At 36.0% G+C, this 13719-nt stretch overlaps 2 protein-coding genes across 7 annotated transcripts in view; one reads left to right on the forward strand and one right to left on the reverse strand.

Moving 5' to 3' along the window:
• The window catches only part of LOC145694726 (uncharacterized), a 127618-nt gene that overhangs the window by 21383 nt on the left and 92516 nt on the right, over positions 1-13719 (reverse strand). For all 6 annotated transcript variants that reach the window (XM_081771283.1, XM_081771282.1, XM_081771279.1 and 3 more), the window contains one exon: positions 7393-7586. In XM_081771283.1, the coding sequence (XP_081627409.1) occupies positions 7393-7586 (194 nt within the window). The remainder of the gene's footprint in view (positions 1-7392; positions 7587-13719) is intronic.
• Positions 10439-13719, forward strand: part of LOC145694020 (leupaxin-like) — a 32632-nt gene continuing 29351 nt past the window's right edge. Inside the window, exon 1 of the mRNA XM_081770159.1 lies at positions 10439-10578. Within this exon, the coding sequence (XP_081626285.1) occupies positions 10576-10578 (3 nt within the window). The 5' untranslated portion in view covers positions 10439-10575. The remainder of the gene's footprint in view (positions 10579-13719) is intronic.

Below are 13719 nucleotides of genomic sequence, written 5' to 3' on the forward strand. Positions count from 1 at the left end.
CCGTCAGGTCTTGTTTTCACATGAATTCTCAGTTTGCCTCAAGACGATGTGTGGACGCTGAAAATTGGGAAGCACCGGCCAGGAATCGCACCCGGGTCCACACGGACATGAATCCAATGCTCTAACCACTAGACTACAGTGTTCCCATGTAACTACAACACTGATATTATTTCAAAGTTAAATTCGAAGTAGCCAAGCACATTATGTGCATTTAACTGACCCATGATTACTACGTTGACACAATTGTTTTACGGCGGCTCAGTGATAGAGTGCTTATCTCTAGAACGAGGTGTTCCTGGTTCGATCCTAGGCCAAGTATGTATGTGGTGGACAACACTGTTCGTAGTTTTTCTCGGGTTCTCCCGTCCTCATTCTACTAGTGTTTCTATAATCATTCATCTTCATTAAGCATCCTTCTCCTTTAGCCGAAAGGACAACCGTGAAACGTGAAACAAATAAATTTCATTTGACTTAATTTTAACAATAATTTCACGCTTCGACTTTTAACCGCATGATAAACCACAAAACATATAAAACTGGTGCGATATACCTTTGCATTCGCAACTTGGGCGCTTGCTCCCCCCCCCCCCCCAAGAGGAAATTGTGCTTCGGAAGATCGAAAACCCAATAGATATTTTAGAATAGTTACCACAAAATTTGAGACTACATTTGAAATGTCGCTTATACTTGCCCCCGCCCCCCCTTGGAAACCACAACATGGGCGCCCTTGCCTATCTATAATATTTTTAATAAGTATATTATTACAAATGAGTTTTTGTTTCACAGTGTGAAACTGCAATAAGACCGAAACTATGCGATTTCAATACTCAAATTTAAAGCAGTACACCTATAACTACAGGCTGCAATGACATAATAAGATCAAAAGATAGAACATGTTCCTCGGGTGCTGAATCCATATCAAAAAGTCATTACTCGCTATCTCTTCACTGTTTTTGCCTGTAGAGATTAATACTGAAACTAGAACTGCTACTTGATGTCTATCACTTCAATTTAGGAATAAAATCAGAGGTGAAACATACACTTGTGGTACTGAGTCTGTCTATATATATATATATATATATATATATATAAACTGCTTATCGATACTTGTTTCCAATTTTGTCACTGTGTGATTTAGTGTTGTAACTAGAAATCGTAATTTGTACCACCTCGGGTTTAAAGTCTAAACAAAATTCATTTCTTAGGGCGCTGAATTTGTTTAAAAGAAAAAGCTTTTCGATATCTCTTACCGTTTTTACTCTATAGAAATACCACTAAGTATTGAAACCGAAAGTACCTGTAAATTTCAAACATTTCTGGTTTCGATAGAGTATTGTGGGTGGATGGTGATGGTATGTACTCTTGAGACGTTGCATAGATTGAATAAAACATATTTAAAAAAAGCTTGTCGCTATCTATTACCGTTCTTCATACGCTGAATCAATTGTAAAAAAGTTTTGTGATATTTATTAACGTTTTTGCCCGATGGATATCAATTGAAACCGGAAGTACTAGTAAATTTTAACCACTTCCGTTTTAGATGGTGATGGTGTGTTGTTTGAGACGCTCAGCCGATTGCAGAAAAAAAGTCACGCTATAGGTTCTTGTCTCATATAACCCCGCTGCTGAAAGAGACGCAAGACTCGAAATCAAATCAAAAATCAATTCATTCGACGTTTCGTTTTGGAGTTATGACCCGTTTTATACCGTTCTGACTAATTTTTGGCGCGCTATAACTCCGAAATGACAGATTTGTTGGTCTGTAATTCTTTTCATGTTTTCGTTTGAGAATTCATTGTCCAAAAATTGTTCTTACCAGGGGTAAAAGTGGATCTGAAAAGGTAGGGGAACGGTAGGTAGCGGCATGACGTCACGCCGTCCCCCTGCCTATCTTTGCCGATTGTTTTTTTTTTTTTTTTTTTTTGAAACTGAGGGGACGCATTACATATTTTTAGAGGTGGGAGACGGCATCCCCCCGCGTTCCCCCGCACTTCTACACCTGGTTGTCACTGAATACCCTATATTATACCCACACAAAACTTACTGAAGCATTACCAAACAAGTACTACGATTAACGTTGGTGGAGGCACAATGTAATTAGGTTTCGGATCCTTCGTATAGATCCATATATTACAAAATCTTTGTCCTCCTTATACTTCAAACGTACAAGAAGGCTATCAGAAAAAAAAAAAGTGTTACATGAAACGCAGGATACAAGTGGTAAGAACACAGTGAAAATAATAATGGAATGAAATTTCTAGTTTTACGTTCCAGGTTATGTCCTTCAGACTAAGGAAGACTAACGATAAATGAAAACGGATTTAAAAGAATTCGTCGAATGATAATGTGGAAGGAAATGGAAGAACTCCTAGACAACCCAATGAGACATCTACCACAAACACACTTGCTCAGAACTCAAACCGGGATCCATCGCACCAGAGGTGAGCGCTCTCCCAGCGCGCCATCATCATTCACTAAAGTAAAAATAATAAAATAACATGTCGGAACATGAAATAGATTACTAAAGAAGAAAATCCATGTCAAATCAGACAAAACTACCTGCATTCAAATATAGTATTTTATTTCTTGCTAGAATTATTATCTTCCAAAATACGAATTTTAAATTAAATTAGATTTTTCGTCAAACATCTGCAGTTGTGACCTATAGGCCAAAGGAAGTCCGGAAACGGAAATGAATGACATGATGGTTAGTAAAGAGAAGTAAAGTACAAGAAACGTTTCACAAGCAGTATATGGAAAGTAAGGCACCACAAACTTTCGTAGCCTGAGCACATGGAGGAGGTGATATGGTCCACGCTACGGCTACTTTTACTCATTCGACATAAACGGACGAACTACGGAGATGCATTTGGATGAGCGTAAAACACACTTTCGCTCCTATCTGAAATCAAAACCGAGTCATTCGTTCAGAAAGTAGACGCCTTACCAACCACGCCTTTACAGTTATTAATGAAGTAGTTTGCAGAACTATTAAGTAGAGGAAAATATGAACAGTACGAAACATCTCCAAGTGAGTTCGAGTGCAATGAAGTCCGCACTACGTGATTAAAGTTTGAACATGCAGCTGTAAGTCAGAGGTTGTACAGTTTTAAGTCTGACATTGTGTTAGGTTTCATATAAGTTCTTTGAAAGCAAGAGGATCAGAGATAGATTTTTCGTAAAAGTATTCGTAAATACTGTTACACGTACTTCTATCTATAACAGGGTGTCTACTGGAATACCAGAAAGTAAATTCATGACTTTTTCATGACTTTTCATGGCCTTTTTGTTCAAATTTTCATGACCATGGCGATAAAAATTTACCATTAGTAACAATAAACCCCTACCATCAGTGGTTCATCGGAACTATGCGGGTTGCTAGTCTTAAATATCACTTATTGTGAATCTTAAAGAATCTAAACTCCTGCCGCTTGGCTCGAGCACAGAATAGCACTTACCTAAATATGGGCCTGCTCTTACCAGTGAATCAACTGTATTTGAAGTTTTAATTCTAAGTATAATTATCCATCTAGCAGAAATTTGTCTGAAATTAAGCACTCAGAGAACTGCCCAAAGACAAAACAAATTATAAAAGAAATTCGTTTTAAAAAAATAGATCACCAAATTTAAAATCTGCAGACTCAAACGAATAATATTATTTGCATAAGTCTAAAGGCTCAAAAATACACAATTTACATTTCTTAGAAGTAAAGAAATAGCAGATCAGAAAGTTGGACAGTAAAAAGTTGTTACTATATTACAGAGACTAGAAGATGAAATGGGACGCAGCTAGGAAGACAGTAAAGTACCAGTTAGCCAGCACTAACTGGTGGGGGAAATTCTCACAATTACTGACTGACATGATACAACTGTTTCAGTACATGCAGTATGAGGTATAAAAGTATGAAGTATAAAAATATACTCTTGAGATTTCAGATTTTCATGATCAGTTGGGTAAATAAAGGACTTTTTCATGGTTTTCATGACCACTAAGCAAAATATATGACTTTTTCATGACTTTCATGACCAGTAGACACCCTGTATAAGTTTAACGTTCACGGTTGTGCTTTGTATGTTAAAAGAGCCGCTAATAAAGTGATTAAGTATTTGATGGAATGAACACTTAAGAAAAAAAAAGTGCTTTACAATATCTACACATATACACATGAATCTATCAATCACATCTTTATAACAAAATTTATACACTACTCCTGACAAGTAGAAAGACACTAAAAAAATGAGCCTGTGGCTATCGCTACATATCAGTGCACAGGAGGAACCATTTCTGATGCTGGAATTAGTGCTTGGTGGAGCCCCCTTTGGCAGCACGTAAAACTTTAACCTTACGTAGCATGGTGTCTAGTGAGTTCTCGATGACATCCTATAACAAACAGTAGTACCAGTCGTCACATGGTACCTCAAACAATTTTTGTTTGTTGGCAAGTTGTATGGCTGTTTGTGCAATTTTACTTGTAGGGGATGTCAAATATTTTCTACAGAACTCAAGTCTGGGTTCTGTCAGGGTATGGCAAAGCTTGAACTCCATTTTGCCTCTTTCAGCAGGTGGTCAGCTTTGTCGTATGACATGATGCCTCGTCAACCATTAATTCAGTGACGTCTCATAACAATTTGCCGCTTTCAAAGAAGGGTGGTAATCCTTCTTGCTATATGTGTTTCCAAGCATTGATGTGTCTATCGCAAAAAATAAGATCACCTTTTCAAATTGCACTCAACATTATGATACTTATACCCAGTATTTCATCCCTAGATGATTAAAATGTGGTGGATCGAGGTCTGTCAATTGCTTCCATATCCACTGTAAAACACAACTCGAATTGGCAAAATTGGCCTTCATTGCAGAATGTAATAGTTCCAAAAGTATTGTGACCTGTTGTACATGGCACATGCACAATTTTGTCTCCGTTTCATTTGTGGTTTGTAAGCAGGAGCTTCATTTGGCGACTCTTTGGTACATTTCACAGTATGCGAATACTGCTGGACTGTTCATGTTGATCTGTCAACCTCGGCTGAAACGTCACTGGTAGATTTGGGTAGCTGGTTCCTGCGCTCCTGACGTATACATTTTCCAGTCGTCGCGTTGGTCCTAGTTGACTCCGAAATTGAGTCTACGATTTTCTTTCCGTCCCCTCGAACTGTACTATTATCCCTCTAGTAGTTGCTAACGGTACGTGAAACAAAGTACTGATGTTGCGTTGATTTCTAACACTCCCAATGCCCAATTATGCGATCTCAGATAAACTCTTTCAGGTTCTCACAGCCACGTCCGCGCGCCATGGTGCTAATTGTTGTACTGCATGCTCACTTCACCACCTTCACCATACTTATCGGCCGTTCGCAATCATTAAGTGCTTCCATGGAATCGTGTCGCCTTGCGAGTGTATATTTACTTACGTCTTGATACTCTACATTTACATCATATTGTACATAAATATTAATTGATCTTACATATAAGGGCGAATTTATACCTAAATAACACTCAATACCAATATTTCTGATAAATTTGTTAAAATCATCTTTTAAATGTTACTGCACATATATCTTTGCCCTTGACAATGCTTTAGCGGTGAGCTTCACAAATATTGAACTTCGGAAAAATCTCAATAACATTTAATTACTAACACTAATTTTGTACTGCCGTATAGTTTTTGCTTGCGTGATTAGCAGGCGTGGTCTTGGCATCAATTTCCAATATGGAAAGGATGACGGTAAAATTTTTGGTGTTGAATCAGCATCGTGAAGCAATTGGGGAGCTTCTTGAATTAAAAAGTAGCGAACTTGTCTAGAAGCAAGAAATAAATAAGAGTTGATGTACTGATTACATCTTACCCAACTAAGAACCATTCTGGCTGGCCATAGCCTTCTTAGTTGTAACGCCAAACAAGAGCGACGTGTTTTGAAATTCAATGAGGATGCTCTAGTTCACAATCCACAATGGCGGAGTACTGGAGGTATAGAAACTTTTGAAAGACTGGCCCTTGTAAAAATAGGTAACTTTTTTTTTCCACGATGGAAAATAGTCTTGAATAAGAAAATGGCAACGTAACCAGGCGAACTCTAGGTTGGAGGTCGAAGGGTTTGTATTTAATGTTAACATTAATTTGATCGATATCATATCATAGGATTTACAGAACTACACGGTCATCATCATCATAGGTATTCCGCCATTATTGGCATGTTACTTGCTGCAACTGAGAAGCTTCCATGCTCCACGGTTTTCTGCTAACCTCTTCGTCTTCACGCGCCATTTCTCTGTTTTGATATCGTCCATTAAATGTAGTCTCCTTCACCCTCTCCCTCTCTTTCCTGCTACCATACCTTCTAGCACGTCCCTCATGATACAATTCCTTCTTATTCAATGTCCCAATCAGTTTATCTTCCTCTTCTTAATAATATCTAAAATTATTCTTTTCTTCCCCATCATTTCTAACACCCTCTCATTCGTTTTCTGCTCGACCCAGCTAATTATCGCCATTCTTCTTCACATCCACATTTCGAAAGCTTCCAGTCGATTTTAATCATTTTTGCGTAATGTTCATGTTTCTGACCCATACAGTACAGTACTTCGCATGAAGTACGTTATGAGTCTTTTTCTCAACTCTTTATTCAAGATCCCACAAAATAGCATTTTCTTCCTCCTAAAGACTTCTTTCGCCATTCCTATCCTTGCTTTTATTTCACGTTCACACTTCATATCAACACTAATAATACTACTCAAGTATCGAAAAACTAGTCATCTGTTCTATTTTCTCCCCCCCTACTACATTATTATGTAAGAAATTATTATTGAAATCACAATTATAGAATAAATACAAAGCATATATCTGTTATCTCATTATCTGCGGATGGGGATGGAGATGTGCAGACGCAGATGCGGATGCTATATTTTGTAACCGCACAGACCTCTACTCTAGGATTTTAATACCCAATCTCAGTTCTCATCACGCCATTCTGAACTCTAACCTTTGGATTTAAATAAAAGAAAAGAAAGTGCATGAAGTTAATTGAAAAGAACAAAATTTAAGAGTATATTTTCGTATAACGATAATGTATACAATGCAGCAAATTGAAATGAAAAGCTTGTCTTTAGTTAAAAATTAAAGTCTTTGCGGAATTTCTCATTCCCACTCATAAAGAAAATGTCCTGTTGAAAAGTCGATTGTCTGGTGAAAATGCCTGTCACAGTTCTCATTTTTTTTTTTCATTTCTTGCTCATTCAATTGCGTAATGTGTTCGGCGGAAGATTAGGATTCCACATTTTTCTTTCTTTTCTTTTATACGTTATCTTATTCCCCCTCTCGCTGAATTGGGAATCCAGTGGTAAAGAGTTTAGTTTCTGGTCAAAATGTATTTTTCGATATACTAAATACTCACCTCGGACTTCGAAAGTTAATACATATTGGTGGTGGATAACTGCATGTTCGGAAGCCATCCCCTTTTTCTTCTGTTTTATGAACCTGAGCAGTTTCTTTACTTTGTGTTGCAATGGCTTGAATTTGCATCAATAACCCTTTTAATTCATCCACTGTTACTTTGGAGTGTTCACTAGCTTTTTCCTCTTCGTTCCTCTATAAAAGAAAGACATATACTATTACAGAGATGCAGAAATCATTTCGTACACATGCCAAATACATTATTCTATTTGTGCTGCACGTATATTGGCTAATAAATATGCATACCCACTCATATTTGCGTTTTTCTAGAAGTTATATAAAAGCGAATGGACCACTCTGAATAATGTTTAAGTAACAGAGTATTAACAACATAGGTCTGGCAATTGAAACTTTTATTTTATGGCATAAAGTATAACAAGTGTTTTTACCTAACTTCAGTATGCTGCTTTCAAATCTACCAACTGTTTTTTTCCGTATCAAGGAAGGATTTTCTACAATGTGCAAATCTAATGACCTATTGATTTGTAATAAATATTCAGTATCAATGACAATATCAACTATATGTAAAACTGAAAAATATGAAATGAAATCTTTAAGTTTTACGTCCCACGCTTATGTCGGCTAGGTTAAAGGAGACGGTGATGATGAGAAATAAATGAAATGGTGGAAGAAAGTGGGAGGAAACGGGAGTACCTCGAGAAAACCCACGCACACGGTGTTTGTCCACCCCAAAGTTCACTTGGCACGAGCTGGTATCGAACCAAGGACCCCATGCACCAGAGGTGAACGCTCTACCATTAGGCCACCGCGGTCCATATGTAAAACTGAGTTTCAACTACAAAATGTAATGAAAACCGGTATAAAACTTGCAACGTAGCTTGAAATTATAAGAAACTCACCAAATACAAATTATCTCTCTGTTGTGTAGTTGCAAATGTGAGCCATGTCAACTTGTGTTTGTGCTCTTCATGCGGTTTATCTCACCAATAGTAATGTGCAGTAATTGATAAGTATTATCAACACTAATATCTCTTTTCTATCTCCTTAATATCTTGGCAGAACCTCTTTCCCTTCATTCGTCAAGATGAAAGTGGAGAAATATGTAACTTCAAATTCACCTGGTATTCCAGTGTATGCTTTATGTATTTATTCATTTATTTTAACATGGCTTTTATAATTTATTCGTATCGCTTATGCTTACCATTGCAAAAGTTGTTAACAACATCGATAAACTAGTCCCATGACTGAAGCTCCACATCGTTCATGTATTTATGAACGAAGAATCTTTCATGAGCTTGCAAATCTACGGGTCACAAAAAATGCCCTTCTTAATCTTTGCATCGAATAATACGAGAAATGCTTAATTAGATAGAAAATGACATCTTTGTTCAATGCTTGGACAAGTTGCTTTTATTTTATTTTTTTTTTTTCCTTAAGTTTAATATCCCACTATTATGTTCCAGGCTAAGGGAGACAGTGATGATGATAATGAACAAAATAATGGAATGAAGGAAGTGGGAAGGAATGGGAGAACCCCAAGAAAATCCAAGAACATGGTGCTTATTCAACACAGCCATCTTAAGGGTGCTGGGATCGAACCACAAAACCCATGCACCAGAGAAGAGCACTCTGCCATTGAGTCATGCTTCATTATCTCTAACTTAATATGTAACTGAGGTAACACAACGTTCTGAGTCAATTAATGAGGAATGCAACCGTCTTCCGATAACACTCAAGCTTGGCATGATGTTAATGATATCGCTACAGCAGCAGAAGGCACACTCAAGTCGACATATGCATCATCTCTTGTTTTTGACAAGCTATGAAGCAGCTGTCTCTACAGTTTTAATGTCTAGATATGAATGATCGAAGAGAAAGGAGCGCTGTTAGTCAGTTCGGGTCTCCCAAGGAGCGAATTTACATTCATTAAGAAATACATTTACAGGAAAACCACATTTTGAAAGTTCAAACTTTTAAAATGCTGTTCAACAGATACTGGTGAGAGCTGTATTATAATACAGCAAACGCTACGTGCTACGTGCTATATATAAAATTGCATCGTTTGTAAAAATCGGTACATGATAGGACAAAATTACTACTAGCTTTGTAATTAGAGCATTACGTTTGATTTGCCTGTCATATTTTATGCAGCAAAATCTTTGCAGGCTTATACAATTATGTTTTCTTTGCGACAAAAGCAACAAAGTTGAAATTGGTTCATTCGCTCAGAAATTACGAACAAAAAGACATGTATGTGATGGGAATGCACTCTTGCTATCGGCCCTAAGGCTGGGTAAAAAGTTACCGTGCGGATGATGATACTGAAATACCGTACCTTGACTTTACCATCTCCCGTTATTATATTAACAATAACGTTTTTAATTTTTATTTATTTATTTATTTATTTATTTATTAGCTGACCAAGTGAATGAATTCTCTAAGAGTAAAAGAAATAGACATATTTCAATCGCAACAAAAATTACTGGATGTTATAAACATCTCATATTTGTCGTCGATTGAACTTATATGCATCAAAATATTGATTCAATTGGTTGTGAATTCTGGAGAAATAGATGTAAAATCTGGGAAACAAATTATATAACGGAATAGTTAGCAAACCAGGCATAAAACTAGTTACACAATTCTTAGGTGTCTCACAGCCAGCGTCAAATATCGTAGTCCTACCCGCAGAAGCGTACCCAACATCCAGAACATAATATTTCGAAGAATATAAATATCAGCTGAAACTGAGCGAAAACAGTGAGACTATATAGCTGAAGAAAGAAGAAAAATGCTTGGTACACCACCTAAAGTGCAAGAACAAAAATAACCGGATAACAGTAACGCGAAATATCAAATCAAAACGATAAAGTACAAAATAAACGCATCATTCCGACACCACTCTAAAAAGGGTTTTTTTTTTTTTTTTTTTTTTTTTAATTTAACTATTTCTGTCACGCAACATACTTTCAATATATGCAGATTGTTATACATCAATTATTGCACTATATAAAGTCAACAATCAATCAATAATTTTAAAGAATAAATTTAAAAAATATTTCTAGGGAAACTTCATCTCGGCTGCATTTGGTAGTTTCAAAATTAACAGTGCACTCTCCTTACAAATATTTTGAACAAATCATCCTCATAAAATATCAGCAAAATGGTAAGTTGAGACGCTAATATATTTTAAAAAGATATCAGAAAATATAAAAATAAATTAAATTTACAACAATAATAATATTAATTTACTAAATATGAAAAGTCATAGTTATAACCTTATACGCAATATTATGGTTATCTAACATTGGTTATCGAAAGAAATTAGATAAAAATAATTCGCCAACAAATGAAAATTCTTAAATTTGCAAAAAATTGAATTTGCATACAGATTACAACTGATGTTAATATAAGCTCTCTGAATAGTGTAATGAGAATTATGCATCCACGAGAAGCTTGAAACTTGCATCTATAATAGGGTTAAAATTTTATTTTTTTCTCATATATTTTCACACTTTCATTGTAAGCTTTACGTCAAACATCTAACAACATTTTTATAAAACACATATTTTCTGTATTCTGCTCAGAATATTTACATTATATTTTTTCTTGTATTTTTTCTATTCCATTAGAGTCTTAATTAATATGTCGCTCCAAACACTGACAAAACAGTTAAAAAAGCTCACAAATAAGACGCTCCTTACAATCTTAAATGCTTTTTTTTTTTTTTTTTTTTTTTTATGATTATGACTGATGGAAGTCCATGATAACTCATTTAATGTGAAATAAATGCGCAAAAGAAGGTTTCCAAAATGAGTTTCAAGAAGCGCCACTGGATCCTTAAATGTGATGATGAAACAGTAACAGGACATTTCGAATATAGAGTAGAAATCTTGTTTCTAATTTCGTTTCAAGCTTTGGCGACAATCATTATGGATATGTTCTAGTACTATTTCGGATTTTACACTAAAACAGACGCAATGAATATAGCTTTTAATTCCTAGATACTGCTTAAACACCATTAAATAATGAAATCTATTTTTTTTTTCAGTACAATTGATAAGAAAACAAAAGTACATACGCCTAAATATGAATTAAATATAGTTTCAGTTAAACAAAGTTAAAGTGCGTTTAGAAATTTAATACTAATATATTATAACAAACAAGATATTTGTCAATACAAAGACATATCATAAACAAAATAGGCACCTTTATTTATAAACTCTTTCCTTTATTGAATTGTACCCACTTAATACAGATACCAAGTGGTAACCAAAGGATACAGAATAATGTCTTGTTAAACGATCTTAGCTTGAGTAAATTCGTAACCCATTAGAGAGTACGGAATTAATGACTTTTCGCACTTTGATCGGGGAATTTTTGACTATTCTTCACGCGAACATTAAAGAAGTTCTCTAGGGAAGTGGGTTTTTGGGGACGTCGTTTGATGGGATAATCAGAATAGTCCAGGTTATGTTCAACTGTGTTTACAGCCGGAGACTGACTGACCCATGCCAGTTTTTGGAAGCCATTTTGTATTTGCTAGCAGCAACTCGTGACGTCCAGATCTCGACTAGCTCTCAACATTATCATATTTTACCATGCACTGTAAATGCCGAAGAGAATGCGTGTTCTTTAAGAAAATCTAAGGACTAAATATCCCCTTTATTACACCTGGGAAAATGTCTCGTGGAAAAATGTCTCGTATTATTAAAACCTAAAGTGTTCCGTTACTTATTCATTTATTGAGAAATATATGAACTCTAATTTTGGCGTGTGCTCAGGTCTGCATCTATGCTCATGATATAACACTTCTTTTTCTTTATGTGTAAACTATATTTTTCTAATAATAGGCCCAATACCGACTTGTTCTAGTAGGGGATTATAGGTCACACGAACTAACCATATGAAGATAGTACAATTAGAACCTTACATATGGCAACCTCGCACACTATATATTCTTTCCCGTGCACAGTTACTAAGTTTGCCGGAGACAGGAGAGCACATTCTATTTTCCTACGTAAAAATATGCGAATTTTCCATTTTCCTTGCCCTTCTGAGGCGACGGCACGCTGATTGTGAGTGACATAAATTTCCTGAATCTTTGTTCTATTCTTCTATTCCACTTTTTGTTTCATAACTATGAACTGTGCATTTTTCTAAGCATTTACCCGGTACTAATTGCCTCGTCTTGAAGAATGGGCTTTATAATCAAAAGATTAAAAAAAAAAAATATTTTCATAGTTCATACAGTTTCATAGTTAAAATCAAGACTCGATTCATGTATATTATGTATTAAGGGTTAGTTATCTCTTCCGGTTAAGCACAGAGTTTAAGAACAAAACATAATTTTTATTTGCTGCTGGCCACTATTTGGCCATCACTGGTCAAGATCATAATTCAAAAACCCAACTATTGCACGTAACATTTGTGTAGCTAGAGCTAGTCTATTTCAGGTGTGCCCTCGGAAAGTATGCGAAACATACTTCGACCCCATCCCCGCCACCCTCTGACGGAGGAAACCCTCTCTTTGCTTAGGGAAAAGAAGTGAATGACCCCAGCTGTGTTGGCAATTTGCCATTCAGTCGTTTGGTCTCGAGGAGTAAAGAGCATAGGCTACTTAGAATGGCTAACAAGACAGAGCACGGTGAAGTCTGTGAAATAATTTATTGTGCCAACGCTTCCGCGTCCAACAATTGAAAGATCTCGCCGCAGCAACTTCGACAGCAGCGCCAGAATGGCCACACTTGAAATAGAAAAGCTCTGCATGCAATGACGAAAATAGCTGGAAGTGTAACAATAATTTAACATAAAACAGTTAGACAATGACAAAACTTTTCTTCTTACTCTCAATACTGCCTACTACCTTTTACATTTATTTTCATTTTAATTCTTAAGAAAGAAAGAAAAAAAAACTGGAATAAACAGCACTGTAGACAAGTATTAATCGTTGGAGACACTTTACCTTTTATTAAAACTATATTTTGAACCAGTATGTCATACTTATGTAACAAATGAAATAATTACAATTTAATGACACAATATCTTACATAAAACATATGAAGTGTTCCGAGTAATAAGGGCGAACTCAACATAAGTTAGTATAAAGGGAACACTAGGAAATTACACTTGAGGTGTTCGAGTAGCAATAACGAATTGCTCTGTGCAGCCAGCCTCGTGTCTTAGAAAATACAGTTTCAATACAAACGGACGATTGTATTGGCCGTTCAGAGCATTTTCAGGAAACAAGCCTTTGCTGAGTCTACTACCACCCAAAACGCCTCTTATAAATATCCATGCATCTTTG

The sequence above is a fragment of the Thermobia domestica genome, chromosome 9 (assembly GCF_964235325.1).
Source record: "Thermobia domestica chromosome 9, izTheDome1.hap1.1, whole genome shotgun sequence".
In the NCBI taxonomy this organism is placed as follows: domain Eukaryota; kingdom Metazoa; phylum Arthropoda; class Insecta; order Zygentoma; family Lepismatidae; genus Thermobia; species Thermobia domestica.